General features: G+C 40.4%; 1 protein-coding gene across 1 annotated transcript; it reads left to right on the top strand.

The window, feature by feature from the left end:
- The first annotated feature begins 564 nt into the window (after positions 1-564).
- On the top strand, positions 565-26,299 carry PITRM1 (pitrilysin metallopeptidase 1). Its single transcript, XM_038126709.1, has 27 exons — positions 565-721; positions 932-1,034; positions 1,854-1,960; positions 2,504-2,655; positions 3,084-3,198; positions 3,311-3,407; positions 3,797-3,957; positions 5,213-5,339; positions 6,027-6,115; positions 6,630-6,758; positions 8,498-8,611; positions 9,019-9,115; positions 11,288-11,422; positions 13,365-13,503; positions 14,920-15,036; positions 16,129-16,261; positions 16,960-17,080; positions 17,836-17,912; positions 18,209-18,374; positions 18,498-18,598; positions 19,556-19,676; positions 20,460-20,531; positions 21,590-21,702; positions 22,184-22,309; positions 23,530-23,675; positions 25,230-25,332; positions 25,823-26,299. Exons 1-27 carry the CDS (start codon positions 684-686, stop codon positions 25,914-25,916), a joined length of 3,093 nt encoding a protein of 1,030 aa, XP_037982637.1. The 5' UTR covers positions 565-683; the 3' UTR covers positions 25,917-26,299.
- The last annotated feature ends 288 nt before the right edge of the window (positions 26,300-26,587 follow it).

Here is a 26,587-nt window from a genome sequence, read left to right as displayed (position 1 = left end):
TCATTTCCAAAAGGGCAGGAATAAAAGCCCAGGCACGTACAAGCACTTTCCGGGTGGGTACGACATCCCGTGCAGCCCCCGTGAGGTCCCACCACGACAGCGACACGGATGTTTCCAAGCGAATCTGGACCGTGCGGAGGCTCCGTGCGGCTGCAGGGGCTCGGCACACCCAGGCACAGCCGCAGGTCATTGCAGCGGCTTTAGGCCCCCCTGCTGCTGCTGACCTTGCCCGTTTTCCTCACCAAGTCTTTGCATTAACACATCGATACACCGGCAAGGCACGGGCGAGAAGCGAGGCAGCCCTCGGAACACACCGATCTCGGGTGTTTTGTTGTTTAATTTGGAAAAGCAAGCAATAAGCTCTGCTCAAAGGTCGTTCCTTTCACAACCAACGGAGCTTTCGATTTTCCTGAGAACTTCGTGAACAACGGAAAGGCATTTCCCAGAGATTCCCCTGCCACCCCAGGCCACCCCTCGCCAGAGTGGCAAACGGAGCACGGACAAACGCAGCTCCAAGGCCAGCCGGGCAGGCCCCGCCGCGGCCCCGCCGCTCGGGCTGGGGGCGGGCGGAGCTGCGGGGCCGCCGCCAATGCGGGCGGGGCGGCGGCGCCTGCGCCGGTCCCGCTGCGCTGCGCTGCGCTGCGCTCCGCCGTGCGGCCCGGCCCGCCTGGCCCCGCGCAGCCATGTGGAGCCGCTACCGGGGGCTGCTGGGCCGCGGCCGGTGAGCGAGCGGGCAGCGGGCGGGGACCCTCGCCCTGCGCGGCCCCGGCCCCTGGCGCTCGGCCGAGGGGCGCGGAGCTCGGTGCCCTGCCCGGGCATGGGGCCCTGCTGGCCGGGGGAGCCCTCGCTGGAGCGCCGGGGCCGGTGTGGGTCGCGGCTGCGGCGCCGCCGGCAGGAGCGCGTTTGTTCCGAGCGAATTGTGTCGTTTCAGGTCCCTGAGCCGCAGGGCGTGGAGGTGGAAGAGCATTGCCGCGAACGAGAGAGCGCTGCAGTACCGGGTGGGCGAGCAGATCCACGGCTTCACCGTGCAGCAGGTGAGCGCCGCCGCCGCTGGCGTTTGGTCTGCTTGTATACATAAACCTGCCCGTGCTTAGAAGGCACTGGGCGAGGCCAGGCGTCTGCGCATTAAATACTTGCTTTGGGTGGTCAGTCATAAAAATGATTCAGGAGTTCCTTGTACTTACTTCTCTGCAGACAAATACTTTAGGTGCCATTAATACATATTCTTACGGAAAGCTAATTCTAGAGTTGATGACACACCCCACGAGCTGCCGGTGTGTCTGTTGCAGATGTGACCAGTCGGTGTGACCTTCTAAAAGTCCTGACAGATAACAGGACTTCACTGTGTGAATGTGTTTTGATAAACATATTCAAGTAATACGTTATTTCCTAAGATGCTTTTAATACCTGTGTTGGAAAGCTACCATGGAAATAGATTGAATTTCTTTCTACTTTTTCAAAGGAAAAAAGCAAGAGTGAAGAATAAAGGTTATTTGTGAGAAGTGATTGCTAGTGACAGATCTAGTGGTACAACAGGGTCCTTGCTTTTTCTGTATCTGTCCTAGCCACTGAGATTTGAATGTATGCCTTTTCTTTTTGTATTTCAATTTGAATTTTTACCTGTACCATAAGAGTATGGTTCCTCGGTGGAAGTATACTTTCATTGGGTTAAAAATTTTATTTTCCATTTGTGTAATTATTTTTTCCCCTCAAACCACAGGAGCAAAAATTTTTTTTCATACTGTGTAAGCCAGTATTATGTATAGGACCAACAAACTGTAATTCCTGTCATGCACAATTTATTTGGCGTAGTTGAAGTCACACTGCAATACAGATGTTTTCTTCCAATGCAGGTGACAGCTGTTCCTGAGCTGTTCCTGACTGCAGTGAAGCTTAGTCACGATGGTACAGGAGCCAGGTATTTACATGTGGCTCGGGAGGACTCCAATAATCTGTTCAGGTAAGACGTTAATATAGGTATTACATTCAATCTCCACATCACCTTGTGTTTTTTTCAGTTGTAATCTGGCATCATGGCTGGATTATTCTGTGATAACAGGAAGGACAGTAATTTCCTTGTAGGGCTTCTTAGAATTTTTCAGGTTAGAAGAGATATAATGAAGTCTTTCGTTCTATCTGCTGATCAAAACACGATCAGTGTTTAGTTCAGGTCCAGTTCCTGCCTTGAAAACTTTCTGAGAGAGAGATTATGCAACCATAACCTTCCATGAAGTTGTTTTATTTGAGCCTTTTGGATAAAAATAAATGTGTTTACTCGTGTGCTGAAAACTTCTGTACTAACTCCAGAAATAGAAGTACAGAGGCTGTACTCCCTCTGAAAAGGTTGGCTGAGCACTCAGGAGTCTGAAGCAGTCAAACTCTGCATCTGGTGTGTGCCATGTTAGCTATTAGGCAGTGATGATGCTCCCATAAATCGCAGATGCAGGAGTGGGTGCACTTCTCCTCACAATGACTGCATTCCTCTCCGTGCTCTCTCTTGCAGTATCCAGTTCCGAACCACTCCGATGGACAGCACTGGGGTCCCACATATTCTGGAGCACACGGTGCTCTGTGGTTCCCAAAAGTATCCCTGCAGAGATCCCTTCTTTAAAATGTTAAACAGGTCACTGTCCACTTTTATGAATGCATTCACAGGTAGGTCCAAAGGAAATAATGCCACTTTAAATGCATGAGGTTTTATTGCAGTAGAGCTCTGTTGGCTCTCCTTGATTTGGCTTTGGAGAGCCATTATTATTTGGTGTGAATGTTGTGATATATTAAAAAGCTAACAAGGCAAGACAACAAAATAAGTCTTGTTCATTTGTCAGTAACAAAGTCCCAGTAGAGCTGGAGCTTTATAGTATACAAAAATACATTTAATTATTTATATGTCTAAAGCGAAGTTTTCATGGTAAAATAGCTGCAGTGTTACATATGTGTATTCCTCAGCAAAAATACATTTCATTTAGTACATTTCTTCTCTTCCAGTTGTTTATATGGATGAGAAATTAAAAATCAACAAGGGCAAAACATGTCTTAGTCTTTCTAAAATTCTGATTATTCTTATGTCTATTTATATGCAGCTAGTGATTACACACTCTATCCATTTTCAACACAAAATCCCAAGGACTTTCAGAACCTCCTGTCAGTGTACCTGGATGCAGCTTTCTTTCCATGTTTACGTCAGCTAGATTTCTGGTAAGACAGTTTGAGATGTATGCAAACCTTAAACCAAAAAAAATTAATAAAAGCCTCCCCCCCATCAACGGAACCTTCTAACTATCAACACTTCCTGTTATTAATTTTTCAGGCAAGAAGGTTGGAGGTTAGAACATGAGAACCCAGCTGACCCTCAGACACCTCTAGTCTTCAAAGGAGTTGTTTTTAATGAAATGAAAGGGGCATTTGTAAGTTTTGTGGATGTTTGGTTTGAGTTCTTATAGATGGTGAAGTAGTTTCAGCTGTAGGTTATCAATGGCATTATTGCACCAGAGATTTCCATTCCTCCCTTTGAAAATTTAGGTCCTCAGTGAAGTCAACACTTGCATAGATTTTATTTTTTGAAGTTAGCCTGTCAAAAGCTTGTTTACATATAGAAAGACACTTTGTTGATGGATTTTATTGTAAAATACTCTCTTACATTAGTATGGAACCATAGCTCATTTTATTAAAGTACATGGGACTGCCTGTGAGGAGGTTATGTAAGTTAGAGCTCTGAGGTCTTATTATTGAGCACCTTTTGTCTTTTAAATGTGTTTTGATGGCTTTCACTGAAATGTGGTGTTTTCCTATTAAGACAGATAATGAGAGGATATTTGCACAGCACCTGCAGAACAAAATCCTTCCTGATCACACTTATGGTGTAATTTCTGGTGGAGATCCATTGTGTATTCCCGACCTTACATGGGAGCAGCTTAAGCAGTTCCATGCCACACATTATCATCCAAGCAATTCCAGGTATGTGAGATTGGTGACCAACTTCCTAGGTTACTGGGTTGGTGCTTTCTTTGTATTTTTGTGAGGAGAAAACCAGAAGCACAGTGTTCTTATCCACGTGGCCAGCAATAAAGATAACCTGGGCCCTACAGCAGTTAGAGCGGCATGGAAACAAGGAATTTTTTTCTAGAAAGAGCTGAGAAGATTGAATTGAATGCAGGAAAGAAGGGTGGCTAATTTTCTCGTGTGTGTCTGTTTGCGTAATTGTGCAGATGTGTTTTGGGGATTGATTCACCTGAGCTCATGTGAGCTGGGGGGAAAAGGAACATACTAATAAGTACTTAGCAATAATGTTAGGGGGTTAAGATGCAAGTAGCAGAGAGTAATCTAAGGGTTCCTGTCCTCTTTGAAGTAACACAGATTGAGTTAGAAGTTACAGTTGAATGTTTTCATTTCCTCTTGCATCACATATTACGGTAGTGAGTTCTAAACAGTGGATAGTCATTTGATTCAGGTACTGATTTGGTTGGTATTAATAAGGTGTTTTAACTGGAAGCCAATTTGAAAGTTACATGCAGGGAAATAATTCTTTCTCCTGTATTAATTTTGTAACTAATCTGTTATTCTGATTAATTCATTTGTGGAACATCGGCTTGTGTCATGACAGTGAATTTACAATCTGTTGATTTTTCTCATCATCCCAAGTTTTCTGCTGTACTGGTGTTGAGATTTTAGTCAGAGGATGAGATTTACCTGAGCCAAAACTTGTGCTCATATTTGGTCCAGTGGAAGTCTTTTAGGTGTGGGAGTGTGTTTGGTGGAGTGACCCATGGAACCCAGCCATGTTTTATAGACAGACAAAACCTAGGAGATGGATCATTTTATTTTATACTTGAAGTGTGAGGACCGTAAGAATTTTGTCTTCTGAAACTTAGGAGCACTGGGTTTCTGGCTTCAATTACTATTTTTTTTTTCTGGAATATTGTATATTCCTGCAGCTGAACAAATTTGGATAATAGTAATCACATAATAAACCTGAATGTAATGAAAATAGTAAGGTGTTTTGTGGCCCACAAGCTGAGAAATGTGGATTTTTATCAAGAGATTGTGAGTTTTATATATGTTGCATAGATTGAAGACCCACCAAACTATTTTCCACTCCAGATGTAACAGAATTACTGGAAAGCACATGAAATTCAGTGTGTAATACAGGTAGCTACTGTAAGTTTCATATTAAATCAAGTGCTTAAATCCCAGTATTTTATTTGAAATGCAGATTTTTCACTTACGGTAATTTTCCACTGGAGCAACATCTGAAGCAAATACATGAGGAAGCATTGGCAAAATTTGAAAGAATTGAATCAAACACTGACATCCCAAAACAGAAACTCTGGGATAAGCCTGTAAGTAAAACCAACAAACAAACAAAAACCACTAAACCCAAAAACCCCCCAGGTTAATATTTTAACCTAACCTGCTGGAGTTACTCATTTGTTTAGAATTGTGTAAATGAGTTGAAGTATTTTTATTTTTGGTTACACGGGGGACAAACTATGGTTACTTTTGAGTTTCAGTAATGTAATGATTGCCTGCAGTTGTTTGTTTTTCTTATTTCCAATTTTCAAGTCCCTTGTCATTTGAAACACTGAAGCACTTATTAATGGAAAACATTTAGGGCTAATGAAAGAAATACTGATTCCTAGTGTCAGAAAATATGCTTTCTAATGGTATCTAATCTTCCAAATGTTGGTGTCAAAAATAATTTTCATGTTCTCTTCCTCCCTCCTCCTCCTTTTCCTCCCTGGTTTGTCCAGAAGTGTAAACATTTCTTTCAAAAATAGCTCAGAATGTTATTTATGGCCAGACTTTCTTCAACCTCTGCTATATTGTCCACTTTTAAACATTGAGATGCCACTTGTTTTTCAAGATAATGTGTGTTTGTGTATTTGTTCATGGATCTTGAATTTATTCATGAACATCTGTAAAATTATTTTAAATGATTGGAAAGATGATGCTATGAAGATGCGAGTTATTTTTTGTTTGTAACTTCTGCTGCGAGTTTATTGTGTATCATTTATTGTACTTTATAGAGAGAACACAGGGTTACATGTGGCTTAGACTCCTTTGCTGCTGATCCTTCCAAGCAGACCACTGTCAGTGTCAGCTACTTGTTGACAGAGTAAGTATATCAAAATGAAATTCTGAATCAAAGGTTCATTTTAGATCCTTAAGCAAGGTGCAGGCATGTTTCATGTCCCCAGTCCCTCTTGATAAATGTTATCTCTAAAGAAAATAATGCCATGGGAAAACAGATCAGTCCTGCTTCAGAAAATAGAAGTTGAATTGCTGAATAATTTGGTTCATTGGATAGACAAGAAAAATCAGGTGTTACTTTACAGAACTGTTCAGTGGATGAGACATTTGAAAACATTGTCTTCATTTCAGTTCCCTGCCATGTGCAAGCTCTTCTGTGTGACCCTGCTACTAACTTATCTCTCCTTGCAGCCCAATTTAAATTGCTTTCTGGGTAGTTATAACAAGGGAAAGATGCAGAGCCCTCCTGTTTCCCTAAGGGCTGATCTGGGCTTCACAGCTGACAATTATTTCTCCCTTTGTTTTCTAGTTCTTTTGAAATGGACTCAGTGATACTGGGTGTCACATACGGTTTTTAAGAAGTAATTGTTTTTCTTCAGTATTACAGACACTTTTGAAACGTTCACCCTAAGCCTCTTGTCTTCACTGTTGGTTGATGGGCCGAATTCTCCTTTTTACAAAGCCTTAATTGAGTCTGGTGTTGGTACAGATTTTTCTCCTGATGTTGGGTAAGTGTCGCGATTCACATTTCATCACTGTAAGCAGTGTTAGAAAAACAAAAAGCACTTCTAAGTTGGAAGAACTCATCTCTTATACTGGCAATTTACAGCAGAGTAATCTTATTTTAATATTAAAACATCATAAGGGTTTCTCCTGGTGGACTGTAAAGCATTCTCAGATGTAACTTTTGTCTCATCAAGGATAGAAGCTAAGTTGGTTTAATCAAAGTTCTATTGTTTACAGCTTATGAACCATAAAAATGGATAGATAGGATAAAATATGGAATACCTTCAGTGCTTAAATTTACCTGGGTTTTTCATCCTGGACATTTTAAGTATACTCTGAAGTGTTTGTGAGCTCTTCTCTGTAACCTCTGTAACCATGTTGCTTTAATTGCTTTAATTGTATGGTTTAGTAGAAGGTACCAACTGAGCTAATCTCAGGGTCATTACAAAGGGATATTTCAGCTGACACTTGCTCCAACTGGAGCTCCCAGTCTTTGCTTGCAGCTGCAGCTCCCAGCCCATCTTCTGAGTGTGCTGCAGGCTGAGGGTGGGTGCATTATCTGCACTGAACTTGAGCTCAGCTGCTCATCACATTTTGCCTTTTTTGTCAGCACAAAGAAGGAAGTGCTTTCCAGACATGATTTATCTGCCTGATTTTTGGACTTGAGGATGACAAAAATCATGTCTTTTTCTCCAGTGACTCTCTCAGGTGTTTGAGTGGAAAACCTTATTTTGCTCACCCATAATTTTAGTGTCTTACTCTGCCTGGCTAGATCTGTTTCTACATAAAGTAGTTGGCTTTGTGCAAATCCTGTGTCATGCATGCCAGTGCCATGTAGACATCTTAATATTCGAGAGCATGGCAGTAGAAATCCTTCTTTAGACACTGAAGAGGGGATTATGTTGTATTTTTTGTCAGCTGGTCGTTTTCCAGGTTGGCTGGATTGATGTGGAGTTGAACTGTTGAGTGAGCTGGCTTTAATTTGTCTTCGTGACTGTGGTGGTGAATTTACAAGAATAAGTTTGAGTCCAGAGATGAGTATTGCAGAATCTAATGCCTGAGCCTGCCATTGAATTCCTTCTGTGGTTTTTAGACATGTACTAGTGGTTTTTACTGGTGCATGAGCACCTATTGCTTTTTGTTTGTTGACTTCGAACTGCTAGGTGTTCTGTATTTCTGCAAGTGCCATTTTATAAAGATGAGCTCTGTGGTTAACCCTGCCTGACAGCTTGGACAGAATTGTCTTCACTGTTATAAATATTTTAATATAGTTGATAACAATTGCAGTAAATATGGAAAACTTCACCTAAACCACTTACTTTACAAATACTGCTTTAGAAGTACTGTTCCATTCGCCTGCTCAAGTAAAATGTATGTGTTTGGTGTTACACACAGCTAAAATTTCCACCTTAAAAAGACTTCTGTACGTGAAGGAAATTGCGTATGAATGGGAAGATGAGCAGAAAATACCAGCTTTACTTCTGTAGCTGTTTTTCTTTCTCCAAAACCATATGCTGTGGGTTTTCTTAAGTGACTGCTAGTACTGAAATTGAACAAAATGTGCTTTTAAGTTCCATTTCTTGCCTCTTTGGTAATTATTTTACTTTCTATCTAGCTTTTAAATGTTACGTGTTTGTATATGTGGAAACAAGGGGCGTTTTGTTCCTTCTCTTGCCTTTGTTGGCAGCTTTAATGCTTAAGTTCTAGTACTTATCACTGAGTTGGTTATGTTTTACTCTAGGTTTAACGGCTCAACAAGAGAAGCTTATTTCAGTGTGGGTCTACAGGGTATTGCTGAAAGAGACATTGATACTGTGAAACAGATAATTGACAGAACAGTTGATGAAGTTATTGCGTAAGTAATGCTAAATTTTTAAGAATACTCTTAGTTAATATAATAATATGTAGGCATGTAATAATATAGACTTGTATATAGTAACATGCCTTAAAAATCTAGTTATAGTGCAATAAAGGCACCAAAGCAGAAGTAATATTGTTCAGTACTCTTACAACTTGTGTCTGCTACTTCCTTTATTGTAGTTTGTTCTCATCAGTGTAACCTTCAGGAATTTAATGATGTTAGTTCAGTTTCTCTAAATGATACAACATGATTGCATTATTTCATACCAATTTTAATTCAGTGTGAAAAACATTACATTGTAATTCTTCCTTTAGCGATTTAATAATTCATTTTCATAACTTCACTTCAAGTGGTCAGTGTTAATGGATATGATTTCCTTCTCTCATCACCCCTCCCCAAAGGAAAGGATTTGAGGAAGATAGGATTGAAGCTCTACTTCACAAAATTGAAATACAGTTGAAGCATCAGTCTACAAGTTTTGGACTTGCCCTGACATCTGTAAGTCTGTGTGTGTGTTTCTTTTAAGAATAGTTTAAAAAGAAAATCTATCACCTATATCTTTTTATATACATATATAAATACATACACACACACACACACACACACATATATATATATATATATATATATATATATATACAGGGTCATTTTTTCAGCTCCTGATATGCAAAACTTTCCACTTAAGGGCTCTTCCTTTGTCGTATTGTGTACATCTTTCTTTTCAGTAGCTGTCAGACTGTCTGTGGACTTCCCACTGTATGAGTTAATCAGGCAGTGAGCCTGTTGTCTTTGCCTGAATAGCAGCTTTGATTACAGTAGCACTGGTTATTCTGTGAGGGACATATACTAGCTCTGGGAACTGTGTGTTTTGGCTAGATGCCTGTGTATTTTCTAAAAACCAGCTAGAAGGACTGTATTTTTCTGTGGACTTCAGGATTGTACTGCTGTAAGTTAATTTCTAGATTCACAAGGGAAAATGTACAGTACTGCAATTCTTGGCCTGAAATTTTAATACCAGACTGTTACAGAAAATGCATTCCACAGCAGAATGTTGTGTCTTGAAGGAGTCTGCAAGTCATCTTATGTTTGGAATGAGTGAGGTGCAGTATTTGCAGTCACTGTGGAAATCAGGGTCTCTTCCAGCCACTCATTCTTTATTCTCCTCTGTTCCTTTCTGCTCTGCTGCAACTTCAGCTCCTCCGTGGCTCTTTTGCTTTCTGTCTTTCAGGTGTTGTATATTCTTTTTTGAGCAGTGTTTCATTCCTAGATATATATAGTTAAGCAAAGAAGCAGAGCCCTGGATTAACAAGAGATTTGTAAATGGGTGAGCACAAACAAAAGCTGTTTCAAATCAGATTGCCATACAGCCAAATAGGCAAATTGTGGATATTTAAGTGCCTGTCATGTTTCATGGTAAATCTGGCCAAATATGCCTGACTTTAATAGTCAGTACTTTCTGGCAGGTCTTCAGATGTTGTGAGTAATTCTATATGATGAAATATTTATGCAGATAACTTCATCCCTCAACATTTTTAAGTCTTGAAATTGATTCAACTGCTACGCCTTCATTGTAGAAAAGAAAGCTCTTGAATATTTCTTGCTTTTAAAAACAAGTCTTGCAGCATTTAGTGTTAATACTCCCATAGAGGAGAGTTAAGTTTCTGTTTGTTTCCCTGAAGTCATGTTTTAGAAATTGGCTTTGAAGAGGGCCTGGTTACAGGGACCTAGTTATAACTAAAGTGATCACAGATATCACAGAATGGTTTGTTTTGGAAGGGACCTTTGAAGATCATCCAAGTCCAACCTCCCTGCCATAACCAGGGCCATCATTCAATAAATCCAGTTACTAAGAGCATTTTTGACATGTCTTCAAAGGCTTCCAGGGAATGGAGCACCCACAGCTTCTGTCAGCAACCTGTTCCACTTTCTCACCACCCTCATAGTAAAGAATTTCTTCATGTCCAATCTAAATCTGCCATTTTTCAGTTTAAAACCTTTGCTGCTTGTCCTGTCTGTACACGATGTGTAAAAAGTATTTTTATAAGCCCCCTTCATATATTGAAGAGTAGAAATGGAGAAACTTCCAGTATCTTGCACTTGTGTTGTTTTGGAGAACTTTCAGTAGCAACTTGAGCAAACTCAAATTAGAAAATAATAGAAATATCTTGGGGATATTTCTGGTTATTTAGTATTTTCTTTCTCCAAAGTCTCATCTAATGTGTATACTTAACATGTTTGAGTCACCTTCCTATAAATCATTTCATCTAGCTGATACAAAACTGTAGTATGTATGTACTGCTTTGTCTCTGCCACCTGTTTCTGTTTTCCTTTTTTCTTGAGCTGAAAAATTAATTTTAATATGAGGTACTAAATAATATTACAGTATATTTCTAGACATGCACAGCTATGCAAAAAAAAAGGTAATAATTTAAAAAATGGTGGTTTGGTATGGTGAAATTAGAGGCAAGAATGGAGAGAAGAGGGGATAGGTGATGATGGAATAGAACCTTTACCTGAACAGTATTTTTCCCCCTACAGCTACATTAGGATTGCTCACTCTGTGTCTGCTATTCAAGTATAAGTGTTAAGGTGGTTTTGGAACACTGATGCTGTCAGTTAGAGAAATGCAGATGGATTGTCCTGCTTACCTAATTATTCTTTCCCATTCAGTACATAGCCTCCTGCTGGAATCAAGATGGGGATCCAGTGGAGCTTCTGAAGATTGCAGATAAAGTCTCTCGGTTCAAGCAGTGTCTTAAAGAAAATCCCAGATTTCTTCAGGAAAAAGTTAAAACATACTTCAAGGTAGGCAGACCTATAGAAAGTTATTTTGTATTAATTTTTAAATCACAATTTTTTTATTTGAAGTTAAACTGAAGGCTAAATTTTTTTATTATCATATTGCTTGTTTCTAGGTGTCGCTTGGACAACAAGATATTCAAATGAAACATGTTAGTTTTAAGGGTTTAAGTTTCCACTTTTCAAAGTGGAAAAAAATTATCTGGCTAGTCATTTGGAACCACATTTAATAGAACACTGATAAAATGCTAATGTTTTGCCAAACTGTGATTCCTGTAGAAGGGCACATCTTTTTCCTGATGAGAAGTTCAGATGTGAACAGAGAATTTTGGATCTAGTTATGTGTTCCTCAGTATTGACATAGCAAGGTGTATCTCCTTTTCCTTGCTAAGAATTTGATTTCAAGTAAGATTGTCTTGGTGTTCCTCATGTTCATTGAACTGCTGTGTGAATCTTACTGTCACTGCCAATTACTTTCTGCTCTTTCTCTTCTTTTTCTCTCCATGTGTTCTTCTGGAGTTTTTGCAGAAATAAAAAATGTCCAGTAAAGGCATTATAATGCTGAATAGTTCTGAAACCCTGAATTAGTTAATTTCAGAAAAGAAAAATCGAATTATAGCAGTGCAAAAATTGTGTGGGTTTTTTGTTGGGTTTGTTTTGTTGGCTTTGTTTTGTTTGTTTGCTTTTCTTGGTAGGTTTTTGTTTGGGCCTTCTTTTTTTTTTCCTTAGTCAGCTTGTTTGTTTTGAAAGGCAGATTTATTGTAAGTAACTGTCACCCTGACTGGAGTAAATCTGGATTCTAATATACTCAAAACCAACAAGAGACAGTGGCATCAGTTTTCCTAAGAACATTTACTAATGTCTGGAGGTAGTAGGGAGCTGTTGAAGTTTTGGCTTTTGTAGGAAAGAAATACAGATGCAGTATTTTTGTGAATGTCCTTTACTGTACAGTTCTGTTGAGGGGCTGAGGCAAAAGCACATCTTGGTAGGAAATGATGAGCGCAGTTGGATGTCCTTACATCATAAGGTTATGCACTCTTGTACCTTGTGCTGGGAAATTATTAAAGCAGGCAGGCAGAGAGAAAGGAGGAGAATGCTATTCATCCTGTTCATTTTACTATGGCTGGTTCATTTTGCATTTCTCTCTTTAACTCTGTAGTCAGGTTTCTGTAGTCTTCACACAGGCATGGGGGAGATAAACTCATAAAACAGAATCTGATTACATTGTCCCAAATTATTGGTGTCTGTCAGTGCCAGATGTTGCTGTTTGACTCCTACATTGAAATGGGCATTTTTTGAGGTCACTGTCTTTTGGCTGGCCTCCCTTTCCTGTTATGGAAAATGGAAGCTGCTTGAGTAATTTTGATATTAAAATTCCCCAGTCTGGTGTAAACAAAGAAGAATTCAACAGCAGTTATGACACTTTTGTAATGCCTGGAGTTCTGTGGCAGCGAGGCTGATGTGTGAAGCATTTCTGAGCAGGATGAAGCATGCACTTTCTACATCATTTGGGATCTCTGTGTACTCAAGCTTGGGCAGGTTGAAAGAGATGTTTAATCAAACCCTCCTGCATTATAACAGAATTTCCCCATCTTAGAACACCCTCCAGATAAAACCTACAGCATGTAGTGTTATGTACAGTTGTTTAACCTGGATTTAATTAAACTAATGAGTACTGTGTGCTGTTGAGGGATTCTGACTCTAGAGTGAAACTTAACAGAAGGCTGTTGGTGCTTGTTCTTGTGGTGAGCAGCCTCTTCCCCACAGCAGCTTGTTCTGTATGAAACCAAGGGTTCAGTTTGTGTGGTCGTGATACTTTTGATAACGTGCAAGCCAGATGATGCGCATTTGTTGTGCAGGCTGTTTATCTGCTGCTGATGGAGCAATAAGCTGAGGCAAGGAAGTTGCCCTCAGAATTAATGCTTTGTTTTGGGATATATTTCTGCAGGATAATCCGCACAAATTGACTCTGTCAATGAGTCCAGAGGAAGACTACCATGATAAACAAGCTAAAATGGAAGCAGAAAAGCTGGAAAAAAAGGTCAATGCACTTTCTGAAGAAGAAAAAGCGCAAATCTTTGAAAAAGGTTAACTTTTTCACATTTTTATTTGTATAACTTTTTTTGCTGTTGTTCTGTAGAATATCTTAAATTCTCAAGCACTCTCCAGCATTTGCTCTGAATGGAATGTTTGGGGTTTTTTTTTTTTGTTGCAAATTTGTGTGTATCTGTTACAGGGCTATGCAGGGCAGTGCTTACACTACAGTGTATGGTTGGTATATTTCATTAGTTTTAACAGTCAAAAATAGAATGATCAGTGTCTTCATTAGGGCAGAAGAAAGGAAGTTGTTTTAAAATACCAATCTGTTTATTCTTTCCCATGTTAACTTGCTCTGAGTGGAAGATGAATTCACAGAGTCCCAGAATGGGTCAGCTTGGAAGGGACCACACTAGATCATCTGGTCCAACCTCCCTGCTCAGGCAGGGTCTCCTAGAGTGCATGGCACAGGATTGCATCCAGGGGGTTCTGGAATATCTCCAGTAAGGGAGACCCCACACCCTCTGTGGGCAATCTGTTCCGTGCTTGGTCACTGCACAAAGAAGTTCTTCCTCATGTTCAGTTGGAACTTCTTTGTGCATCAGTTTGTGCCTGTTGCTTCCTGTCCTCTTGCTCAGCACCACCAAGCAGAGCCTGGCTCCATCCTCTTGGCACCCTCTGTTCAGATATTTACATACCATGTACCTTGAAGCCGTTTATTTACGAGTATAAGGTCTACTCCATGCTCCTGTAAAACTTTTATTTTTTAATTATATTTCATATATTTGTGGTTAAAAAGCCAACTATAAAAGTAATGCTGGGTTTAATTTATTCTGGAGAATAGCTTAAGCTTGAAAACTGTGGGCAGTCATCTAATTTTGTTAAAGCAGTATCTAGTCACAGAAATCCTCCAAAAACATGGCGTTAATCTTCTGAAGCTTTGGTGTGTGACAGAAGATAGGGGAGCACGAAATCAGAGGAGGCTTTCTACTTACAGAGATAAATTGGAGAGTACTCAGAGGTGACCAGCTAGGATCTGAAAGTCTGAAATGTGAAAGTAATCACAACAATTTAGCTGCATCAGTGTTCTGACAGAGCACTTGAGTAAGAACTGGAACGGATTGGCTTAGAAAGAAGCTTCTTATCTGCCAGGTCTGGGGCGATGCTTGCAGAGCTGAGTGACAGGACAGACTGGCAGGTGTCACTTAAAGATTAAATTATATTTTACTGTTAACAGGTTGTGAAGAGGGGATTGGAAAGAGAATCTAACAAGAGTGTTCTCTTCGCTGTTGTTGCATGATAATCTGCAGAATTTGCTTTAGGAAAATATTTGCAAAATTGCTGATAGAAGCCTCCAAACTTGACTCTTGAGTTTTTCTGGTCTGCATTATCTCAGTAGGTTTTAGATCTTGACAGCACTTTCACTACAAGCTGAAAATGACAATTTGGTATTCTCTTCTTACTAGGTTTGGAATTAATTGCTCTTCAAAGCAAACCTCAGGATACCTCTTGTCTCCCAGCTTTAAAAGTGTCCGACATCGAGCCCAAAATCCCCTTCACTGTGCTGGAGACAGCACTCACAGGTTGGTGTCGCCACTGTCTCGTGTCCCAAAGAGCAGCACTGTTGGGCTGTTCCCTGGCTGCTGGCCAGCTGTGGCTCCTTGCCCAGCACATGGACTGGCTTTGTGGCCCATAGTTGTGCTCTTTTTCCTCCACTCCAGCCCAGCACCTCTGGCAGACGTGGCAGTGGATCCACAGAGCTGTTGCCTCTGAGAGGCAGCATGGACATGGAACAGCCTCCCAGCCTTCCCAGGGCTGGCAGGAGCTGCTGATGGCAGCTCCCTGCTGCAGGCATGCTCTCACCTAGCCCTGCAGTCAGAGGAGTCTCTGGCTGGCACATTCAGTGCTCTTGAGCAATCTCCTCACTTTCCAAAGCTTACCCAGGTTGCAGAGCTCTTGGCAGCTAGGGCAGTAAGCCTTCCTTACTGCAGTCCCTCCCTACCTGTTTTTACAGAATATGACATTCAGGAGCCACAGGAAAAAAATAAGTTACTGTAATTCCTCATAACTTCAGTGCATGTTTTTCCCTGCTTTGCTAGTGGTTTCCCCAGGGACTGATAGGAGATGGTAGTTCTGAATTTTGTTACAGTTCTGTCAAAATTTTGCAGGTAAATACTGTTCTTTAGTGTATTTCTAACAGACATTTTTCTTCAAAATTTGTCAGCAAGTGCCAAGACTGTTAAATTTTTTTGCAAAAAATGAACTGGTTTTGGAAAAATTCTAATGTCTGTATTCTAATGGCCTGGTTTAGGATAGTGTACAGTACAAGAAGCTGCTTTCCTCAAGTTTTGAATGGATGAATGCAAAAAAATAAGGAAGAACAACTTTTTCACTTGTTCAGGAACAAGTTACTACTTACTTTATTTGTTATTTCACTGTTAGAAGAATTCTCTTTTCAAATTGTCCAGGTGTCCATTACCTTACTATGGACAGAAACAGAAAAACCCCTTTGGTCCAGCGTTCAGTATAAACCGCAAAATTTAAACAAGAAGTGACTCTGAAACACCAACGGAAAATTATTCCTAATGGGATGTTCTTGTAAGAAATAATTTTACTTTTGTGTGTTTGTAGTAGGAAGCTGCTGGTTATTCTTTGCTTGTGTTTTTTATGCCCAGCTGATGACATTCCTGTCCAGTACTGTGCTCAGCCAACCAATGGGGTGGTTTATTTCCGAGCTGTTTCCAGCCTGAACACACTTCCTGAGGAGCTCAAGCCATATGTGCCACTCTTCTGCAATGTCATTACCAGGTGAGAGGTTTGCTTTCTTAGAAGCTGAAGCAACAGGCTGTAATACAGCTTGCCAAAATACTAATGCTGCCTTCAATAATTCCAGCATCTGTTCTTACTATAAAGGGCAAGGCTGGTGAGTCGGTTTCCTGCAGAAAAAAGTCTTCTTTATTCCCCAGTGTTGCTAAATTGTTTCCCCTTCTCCACCAGTCTCTGCGTTGCCTTTTTGCCCGGTGTCAACACAAGTGTTCCCTCAGCAGGTTGGAAAATTTCTATAAATGAGAAATAGCCTAGCAGAGATTAAAGTTTTTGCTTGAATAGACTTCTGGTGCAATTTTGCCATGTGAGGACAGAAAGAGTGACCCTATCACAGGGGAAACAGGAGCACAGAGCAGAACAAGTGACCTGGGCTGGGAAGAATATGTTTTTATAGATGGGAATAACTTATGTTATTAATGTAGTTCTTAAAGATGTTGGTAGCAAGCCTGCACATAAAGCATGCTTTTTAATACAACATTTTAAATTAGCAGGATGCTTTAATTGAAAAGCTTGGTGGGAAGCTTTTATAAGACATGAAGTATTATGTTTGCTTGATAATGCCCCAGATTGTTTAGTTGCTAAATTAGTATTTTCCTAAACAGACTAATTTACTAATGCTACATGGATTTTGGTTTTGGCATACACTGAAAAGAGAAACAAATCTCTCTTGTTTTTCACAGGATGGGATGTGGAGCTCTTGATTACAGGGAGCAAGCCCAGAAAATAGAACTAAAAACAGGTGGTATGTCTGTCAGCCCACATATCATTCCAGATGATTCACACCTGGATGTCTATGAACAGGTAAATTAATCATAACCTTGCAGATGTTATACTTGCAGTAACAGTTCTGTAGTTAAGGGTCAGTCAGGGCTTCCAGGTAGAGGGTCAAGCTAATGTGCATTGAAAATCCTTTTAAGATAAAAGTTAGATAATTACAGTAACTTAGTGTTTTGTGTTAAGGGGAGTGCTTGACGTGTGTGTTCTGTCTAAGGCAGTGCTTCGCTAGCATCTGTCACCATATTTTTGAGTGCTCCAAAATATTTTGGAAGCAGAGGGTAGGGGGCAGAACGGTGTGGTGTTACACACAGAGTTTGCTGTTAATGAGTTATGTCACTTTTGGCAGCATCATTAGGTCTATGTGTTGGGCGTAACAGTTCTGGCAATATTTCTTGAGATTTTTGCAAATTTGCTGGGGGTCTGCTCTGTATGGATCCTGGAGTTAAATTAAGGGAATTCCCTTGGAGAAAGGTGCACCCCAGAACAGAACTTGCACTTTATGGGAAAAAAATGCAAAATTTTGTGTCTGAACTGCTGTTTGGTGTTGAGAAGAAGAAATTGAGGAATTGCCAGGCTTGCTTTGTGAGAAGAGCAATCATATTTCATGTATTCTCTCTTTTCAGTAGCCCAGCCTGCATTAGAGTGATTTTGTAATGTGTAGCATTAGGTTGGCATCATTGTATCACATCCATGAAAAGTTACTGTGCATTTCTTGGGCCATTGCTGTGGTTGTCTTGTGTGAAGGGTTTTTTTGTGTTTTGTTTATTTTTTTCCTTCAGGGTGTGCTCTTTTCATCTCTGTGCTTGGATAGAAATCTGCCAGACATGATGAATTTATGGAGTGAAATATTTAACAAGTACAGTACACTGGGTTTTGTTTGTTTGTGGGCTTGCATGTGTTATGGGGTTCTCTTTTTCACTCTTCCTCCAACCATTCTTCTCTTCTTAGAGGTCCTACTTTGGGATTTATTTTCATAATTCTATCTCTGTCTTTTAAAATATACATATTGCATCAAAAGCATGACTATATAGTGGATTAAATGGACAACCAACAGTTTAAAAGCACTTTGTTGAACTTGGGATGATGAATGATTCAGTAAAATAAATTTCATTGGTGTCCTTTTGCATGAGACCTGCTTGTATTCCTTTTCAGCCCAAGATTTGAGGAGGAAGAACATTTCAGAGTGCTGGTTAAGAAGACTGCCCAGGAGCTGTCAAATGGCATTCCAGATTGTGGGCATTTATATGCCTCTATCAGAGCCAGCAAAAACCTTACACCTTCTGGAGAGCTGCAGGAAATGTTCAGTGGGATGGATCAGGTGAGAAGTTAATAATGCCCTTCAGCAAGTCCCAAATCCTTGACTGTGGAGTTACAGACTGTTTTTTGTTAATTCTTCCTGTTGATTTAATCTGTGGTCTTTCTGCCTTCCCTTCCTGCACAGGTGAAATTGATGAAGAGAATAGCAGAAATGCCTGATATTAAACCAGTACTACGCAAACTACCACGCATTAAGAAGTATTTATTAAACAGTGACAACATCAGGTGAGCTAAAAAGAAAGGGGCATTTTGTTTAAAGAAAGGTCATGGCCTGTGAATATGCTTTTCTCAGTGCACCTTGTGGTGTACTGGGGTTTTATGAAATGGGACGTCTGTAGAAAAACCACAGAAATGTTTAATTTAAATTTTCCTTGCTTACAGAGCAGTAGCTATGGTGCTATGGTAACTCATTTTGTTCAGATTTTCAATGGTTTGAGAAATTTACAGCAAATTTTATAGGTGACAGTTGTACCCAAATCTTGTTAGTGATCTGTGTGATTTTACAGAAATAGCCAAAAATCTGCCTTTTGTTTTTCCTTTCAAGGTGGCCATTAGACAAATACTTTTATATTGTTTTTTAACAGTTGAATATAGTTTGGTTTGGATTTTTGTTTCGCTCCTAAAAGGGAAGCAGTGACATTCTAAAACTTGCTTTGTGCATATATTAGAAAAGGTAAAGAGAGCACATTAAGGAGTTTAATGTCAGATGCATTAGTTCCAAAAATGGGTCTGTTTGAAGTGACATAAGTTGCAAGGTTTTGTTTTTTAAAGCATGAAATGATAAATGAAATGTAAATATCTGTAGTGTTTAAAACCATGTTAGGCCTGCCTGTAAAGAGAGGCTACAGCAGTCATTATTTTCCTTCAGAGACCTTTTTGTTTGCAAAACTGAGCTACTCCTGTCTTGTGCACAGAAGTGGTTTGACAGCTATTGCTCAGCTTTTGGTCTGAAAGTGTTCTAGGATGAGCAAAAGAACAGCAATTGGACTGTAATTTTTTTTTCCACATCAGATGCTAGATTGAGTATTTTGCCTTTTTCTCTGTTAATGATTACCTGAGATCACTGACCTAACATTCTGGTGATTTAATAGAAAATGTTTAGAAAGACAAAGTGGTACAAATTATAAAAGACTCTGTGAAAACACAAAACCATACTTAAAAACCTGTATGTATTTTTGACAGATGTTCTGTGAATGCAGCACCTCAGCAGATACCAGCAGCATCTAAAGAAGTAGAGAAATTTCTAAAGGGCATAGCCAGAAGTAAAAAAGAGAGAAAACCTGTTCGTCCACACGTCATTGAAGTGAGAAATTGTCATTTGTGATTAGGGCATCAAATACAGTTGATCATGTCAATACCATTGTGCAATCAGAAAAGTTTGAACTCAGATATTGTGTCCATGTAAGGATGTCTGAAGAAATCTGCCAGACATCTCTGTGATCAGCTGCTCTGTGATTTGCCACGGGGTGTCTTCACTGCAGCACCGTGGACAATAGAAATGCAGGAGATCAGCTGTTAAGCCTTACCCTGGGGTTACTGCTTCAGTGTGGGACACACTGAAGAGTTTCTTCCTTTCCTTGTTGCATAAAACTGTAGTTCTTTTTCAGCTGAGCTTTACTCGAAATGTTGGCCAAAAGCAAATAGGGCATGATGTGCAGTTCCTCAGTTGCATGTGAGTTTGTTTTGTTATCAGGGTGTTCAGGACATTTGGCACAAAATATGCTTGATTCAGTGGAGTTGACAAAGGATCTGCTCTGTCACTATGCAGATCTATCTTAATTTCTGATGGAACTGGAATAAGCTCCGAGTTCCTTGACCATGAGTAAAATGATAGTTTGTAACTTTATGGGCCTCATTTAATCTGAGTCTTGGTGTCTCTCAGTGCCAGATTACTCTTTGAAGAAAATAACTTGGCATTTGTTTAGGAAATATAAAGAAGCAATTGAGTACCTTGCTTATGTTTGTGAAGGCAGGGTTTGATGATTGCCTTAGAGAGGTTTGAGTGGGAGGGGTTGCATTTGTAGCAGTTTTGGTCTAAATTGATAAATCATCTTTTAATATGAGAACTGGCTCTGTTTCTCTGTAGAAATCTTCAGAAGTGAAACCTGTGGGAAGTGAAATGGTTGGTGGTTTGCAGATCACAAGGAAATTAGTTAATGTAAGTACATTACTGGTGAGGGATATTGGTATTACGGGGCTGTTACTGGTGATAATGGTCCATCTTAAACTGTTACAGAAGCACTGAAACATGATTCATGCCCTTCAGTTCCACAACTAACCATCAAACTCAATCACTTCCATTTAGTCCCTTCCTTTCCTTGGTCTCCTCCCTAAATGATTCTGAATTTGAGTGACACCAGACAGAAGAGCATTAGTGAAAATTAGGTGAAAATGAAGATCTGGTTTTGGCTACAGGAATGAAGAGCATTCCCTGAACTCTCCTTTTAGAAGAGAGGGGCAGGGAGAGCTCAGCCCAGTGCTGAGCAGTGCTGCAAATACACTGCTCTGCTTGGCCCAGCCAGAGTTATACAAGGGTCTGGGAATGGGGTTTCTGAATTTAAGGATGAGGAGTTCTGAAATAGTGGCACTGGAAGTCTGTAAGGATCTGCTTGTGCTTAAGTGAGCACACAAGCAGATGTATGTGTGAAAGAGGCAAAGGAGCAAGCTCTGCCCAGAGACAAGAAGGGGACTGGAAGTTTGGAAGTGAGGCTGTAAGGGAGAATTGAGTCTGTTGCAGGGGATGTTTGAGTAGGAATTTATACTACAGCTGCTGTCATAAATAGCTTACTTTTTTTGTGAGTACAGAGTTGCTGACTCTGTTTTCAATGTCTAGAATGGATGGGTTGGGAAATGATGTGGTGACATGTACATGTGTGACACAAGTGGAGAGTTACGAACACAGGTTTCAATCAAAGTGGCTAAATCCAAACTCCTGGGTAGTGATTCAAAATCTGCAGAACTGAGAAGGGGGTGCAAGGATGGGTAGCTTAAGTACGGTGTCCCTCTCTTTTAGTTTTCCGAGGCAATTCTTTGTACTGGATTGCTGATACAGGCACAAGGGGAATGTCACCGGTTGCAGGGTAGGATAAGTGGCAGCTTTAGCATTTGTGTGTTTGTATGTTTGGCAGAATGTCCTAGTTCTCAAAAAAGTGAAAGTTCTCAGATGGGCAAATTGTGTCCACTGCTAACTGTGGCAATAATGTGTTCTTCTCCTAGGACCCTACTTTCAAGCCATGCCAGATGAAGACCCATTTTGTACTTCCCTTCCCAGTGAACTATATCGGGGAATGCATTCGAACAGTTCCCTACACGGCTGCAGACTATGCCAGGTGGGATGCAGAACATCAGGGAGCTCTCTGTGCACTGCACAGCACAAAGCAAAATGGAAGGGGTTGGGCTGACTGCAGCAAATGGAGTGTTGATAGAAAATCGTTTGCAGTGCATTTGTCACAAAATCTTTACAAAGCAGTTGTTGCATGGCTGGGCCCAGAGCAGCCCTGTAAATGCTGAGATTAAGTAATGAGGGGCTGCTGTCCCCTACCTTGGAATAAACAGCCCTGCCTGCTTGGATGTGTCCTGAGTTGACACTCCTGTTGCATGTAACGAAGTTCCTCTCTTTGTTCCTCAGTACCTCTCTTACAGTGCTGAGACATTATTCTGCTATTATTAAACAGCGAGCATTGCTGTTGAAACTGTCATAGATGACAAGCAGCAGTGCATTGCAAATGGGGATCTGGGAGAGCTTTAGAGGCAGTTGAGATTATCACTGTTGCCCAGTTCACATCTTCACTGCTTCTACTCTCATTTCAGCCTTCGAATTCTTGCACGGTTGATGACAGCTAAATTCCTACATACAGAAATCAGAGAGAAAGGAGGGGCTTATGGTGGAGGTGCTAAACTTAGTCAAAATGGCATATTCACATTCTACTCCTACAGGTAACAGTGCATTTCTTTCCTCTTGATGGCTGAGGGGACCACTGACTGCATTTCACTGTGTCTTATTTTTGACTTCCTTGTAGCAGTCTTTCAAGAAGTGAAATAAAAGGGATGAAATTGAGTGATTCAGTGCTGATGAAGTTAGATTGCCTCATAAAACCATCCTTGCTTTATCTTGTTTGTATCCTTGGGAAAGCTTAATTTATCTCTGCTGGTAGCAACCACTGCTGCACCTCTGCTCTTCGGTGTTTACTGTCTCAGTCTCAGATTTGTGTATAACTGGCTTTCACTTGTTTATTTCTGGGTTAAGGAGGCCCTAAAAAAGGAAGTTCAAGACTACTCTTAATTTGAGACCATGAGGTAGAATGGTGCTGTTCCCTAAGGTCCTGAGTTTGAAAATATGCAACTTCCTTAAAGCAACCGTCTGAAATCATCAAAGGTTCAGCAGAAAGCCTTGCTGGTGATAAGCTGGAACTGCTTGCTCCTTCTGTTCTTCTCTTTTGCCAGTCCAGAACAGTTACCCTGTATTTAGCTTACCAAGGCACTTTCTGATGAAATTTCAACTGGAGGTATTATAGTTGTAATCCCCACTAGCAGTGTTGTGTGGATAGAGTCCTGGCCTCCGTTGTTTTCCTAGCCCAAAGGCAGGCTGGCAGAGTGCTTGGTCAGAGTTCCTGACTGAGGTTTGAGCAGTCTGGCCTTTCTGTGAAGTTTCAACATGGTAGGACTTGTCCTGGCAGTAGTCCTCAACTTGCCAGTAGTAGTTAACCTGTGGCACCTGTTTTACAGAGAGTGAAAACAGGTGTGGCAAGAAAAGCAACTGAGAGAAGATAGGGCATATCATAAATATTCCTGGTGTGGGCAGTAATGGCAATGGTGCTTTTTGAGCCCACTGTGAACAGCACTGGCTTACCTGACCTGCTTTTATTACACCACTTCTCTCTACACCATCTTGGAACTACTTTTAGGCAGCTGAACTTCTGTACCTGTGTATATAAAATTCTGAATCTGCTTGGTTTGTAACACTACTTTCTTCTGGAAAAGAAATGCAAAACCAAACCCCAGAACCTCTTTCTGTAAAAAAAAGAAAGTTTATAATTTGTTTTTCCCCCTGTGTGATGCATAGTGAATTATAAATGAAGTGAGAATAAAGGAATTTCATTTTTTAATTTTGTAAGACTGAACTAAATAATTTTTATGGTTTTTTTTTTTCTTTTAAGAGACCCAAATTCATTAGCCACCTTGAAAACATTTGAAAAAGCAGTTGAATGGGCCAAATCTGGAGAATTCACACAGCAAGATATTGATGAAGCTAAACTAGCAGTGTTTGCTGCTGTGGATGCACCAATAGCTCCTTCAGACAAAGGTACATTCTTATCATACTCCCAGGGCTGTCAGTGTTTATTTGCTTTTTAAATTCAGTTTAAAGGGAAGAAAATAGTTCGCTAAACTGTGTTAGATGATAAAATTTGTATTTGGAAGATGAGAAATAATGACAGTTTTGGTGAATCTACTGGTTCCTGTTGCTCCTTTGCAGAAACACCTCATCCACTCAGGTTCTGCTGAGTTTTGTGTTACTGCTCCTCTGCGTCACATGGAGGTAGATTGAGGAAATTATTTTAGGTTTGGAGAGCATTATATGCAGACAAATGAAAAGAAATACTGGTCCTCCAACTCAAAAAGAGCTGAGGGATTACTTTCCTGACTCAAGCAGGCATATTGACTGTGAATGTCACTAGCCCTTTGTGCATATGTTCTCTGAAGAAGTTAAAGCACTTGCTGCTGGGATGGGAGGGTGTTTTTAGCTTCTTTACAGATCTGCACATTCATGATGCATTGGTAGCATCTTTTCAGTTTACTGACATGTAGCTTTGCTGTCCTCACTTCCCTCCCTTGTTCTCTAGCTGAATTTCAATCCAAAACTTGTCCAGTTAAAACATATTTCCTTCCCATACACAAAGGAATTACAAGGTTAAGATTAGCATTATTTTAAAATGTGCTTGTATTAGCACTAACTTTTTAAACACTTCAAATTAAGCTCTTACCTGTCAGAATCTGGATTTGGTCTGGGCAGTTAAGAAGCAATTGGTGCGAGGTGCACATGAGTGCAGTGCCTGCACACTGGGTGTTGGTGCCAGCGAGGGATGATGAACATTGTTTGGCATTTGAACACAGATCTTAACAGAGCACTGAATAGCAGAGCTCTGTTCAGAGGCCTGGGAACTGGTGCGAGGAATGCCTGTCGCTTCATGCTTTTGAGTCACTGGGCACTGCAGATGGATGTGAAAACCTTACCTGGCTGGGAAGTCAGCCCTGCCTTAGGCAGGAGGTTGGACTAGTTGACTCAAATCCTCCCAGCCATCTTTATTTCCCTATGGTTATTTGCCTGACAAAAAGCTTTTCTGTGATTATTTTGGAGTTCTCTGGTTGTTCAGGGAGTGATTAAAATGCTGTGGGCAAGTACTTCAACAAAACATTAAAGCATTTGTATGCAGATTTCTGCATGTAGTACAAAACTGTGAGCAAACCTTCATGGTGCAGATACATGACAACTGATTGGAAATAAAATAGTTCCAAAACCAGGAGCTTCATGAAATGCAGTTTGTTTAAAAACCAACACTCTTCAGAATGAATTATGTCTAAGTTTCCTGGACCACTGTTACGTTCACATTTTTGACAAGCTAAATAATTTGCCAAAATAGAATTGCTTTTTGCCGAAATAGGAAACTGTTACTACCTCACCCTGGTTTTAACATGCTGTGCTTGATTCAGTTGGATATTCTCTCAGCATGATGGTTTGAAGGAAGTCTCTGTTCCTTTTGAGCACACATTTCTGTTGTAGTTTGTTCCATTCCTGCACGTGGCTGTGACAGATTCCAGTGCACCAGAGCAGTGTGTGGTTTTCTTTTCTTTTCCCTAGGAATGGGTCATTTCTTATATGGGATTTCAGATGAAATGAAGCAGTCGCACAGAGAACAACTTTTTGCTGTCAACAGTGATAACTTGGTTGATGTATCAAACAAGTAAGCCTGTGCTCAGTTGTCATATTTAAGTTACTGGATTTCTTCCCTTGGTCTTTCATACTACTTTCCTTATTTTCTTCTGTAACCTAGAAAAGGTTATGTTAATTATATCCTGTTTATTGCATGTTTAGCAGATCCAATTCCCTCCTACATTCTGAGTTTGTGGGAGATTTGATTTACTGTTGAAAGGCCCAGAAACTGTCTGGGTAGACTATATGAGAAGGTATGAGTGCACTATATGAGCTGGTTCTACTCCATTTGTAGCCTTTTGTGTGTGGCTTCTGAATTCCACTGTGGATGTAAGAACTCCACTAGAACTAAGTACTGGGTTAAGGAGAGACTGTTGTGATGAGTGGGCACCACACAAGTTGTACATAGCAAAGGACACTCTTCTGAGAGGGGAGTATTTTTAACTTTGACAGCAGAGCTGTGGTTAACTAAATGTAGCAGTTCCTCACTTGTTTATCTTGTTTTGTTTTTTTATTTCCAGGTACCTTGCAGCTGGGAAGAGCACTCGTGGTCAAGCTGTACTTGGCCCAGAAAATGCAGATATCACCAAAGATCCCTCATGGGTCAAACGATGACTTTGGCTTTTCTCTGGGTGTTCAGCTGCAATCTGTGTGACTGCAACTGTAGGGGTTTTTAGTAACTTTTAGCAGTGCTATGGTCCAACTAAATATTCATTGCTGGTTTTTAACAGTTTTACCAAACCAGCTAGAAGCTCCCCTTCTCAGAATAACGATGTGAAAAGTTTTCTAACCATACAGTATTTGAGAACAAGAATTACATGCTCTGCATGGCAAAGACAGATCTTAATCTTTTACTAAAGCCTCACTCCTCCAATCACATATGAATACTATATAAATGAAATATTTTTGTACATGTAAAACTCTAGTTTTAAATGGTATTTTGTTTGAAATCATGTCTGCTGTTGGGTATATAAAGAGCTGTCTCTCATACTGACAGATTTCATTCTCTGGTGTGGTAATTCCAGCTGCCTTTGCATAAGCCACCTCCAGCCTGAGCAGTCTGTGACAGAACATTCCATCAAGCTGAGTGTGCAGTGCAGTGGGAAAATCCCTCATCAATCAGGGGAGTCTATTTTGTATAAAGTTCAGTTTAGCTTGACAGTTTGGGCAATGTTCAGTCAGATTTTGGTACGCCATGATTTAGCATTTACCTTGTTCTCAAGGTCCAGTTAACATAAACTAGCATGAGAAAACATTTTTGGCTGTTTTTCAGCCTCGTTACCCTT

The sequence above is a fragment of the Motacilla alba genome, chromosome 2 (genome assembly GCF_015832195.1).
Source record: "Motacilla alba alba isolate MOTALB_02 chromosome 2, Motacilla_alba_V1.0_pri, whole genome shotgun sequence".
Lineage (NCBI taxonomy): Eukaryota > Metazoa > Chordata > Aves > Passeriformes > Motacillidae > Motacilla > Motacilla alba.
Note: the sequence above shows the minus strand (reverse complement) of the source record. Positions and strands in the feature narration are given on the sequence as shown.

What these genes read in the sequence shown, in the direction of transcription:
- PITRM1 (XM_038126709.1), top strand. Translation starts at nt 684, where the DNA reads ATGTGGAGCCGCTACCGGGGGCTGCTGGGCCGCGGCCG. An exon ending in TTAAACAGTGACAACATCAG is followed by an intron (nt 18,599 to 19,555) that starts GTGAGCTAAAAA and finishes TATTTTTGACAG; the next exon opens with ATGTTCTGTGAATGCAGCAC. An exon ending in TTCGTCCACACGTCATTGAA is followed by an intron (nt 19,677 to 20,459) that starts GTGAGAAATTGT and finishes GTTTCTCTGTAG; the next exon opens with AAATCTTCAGAAGTGAAACC.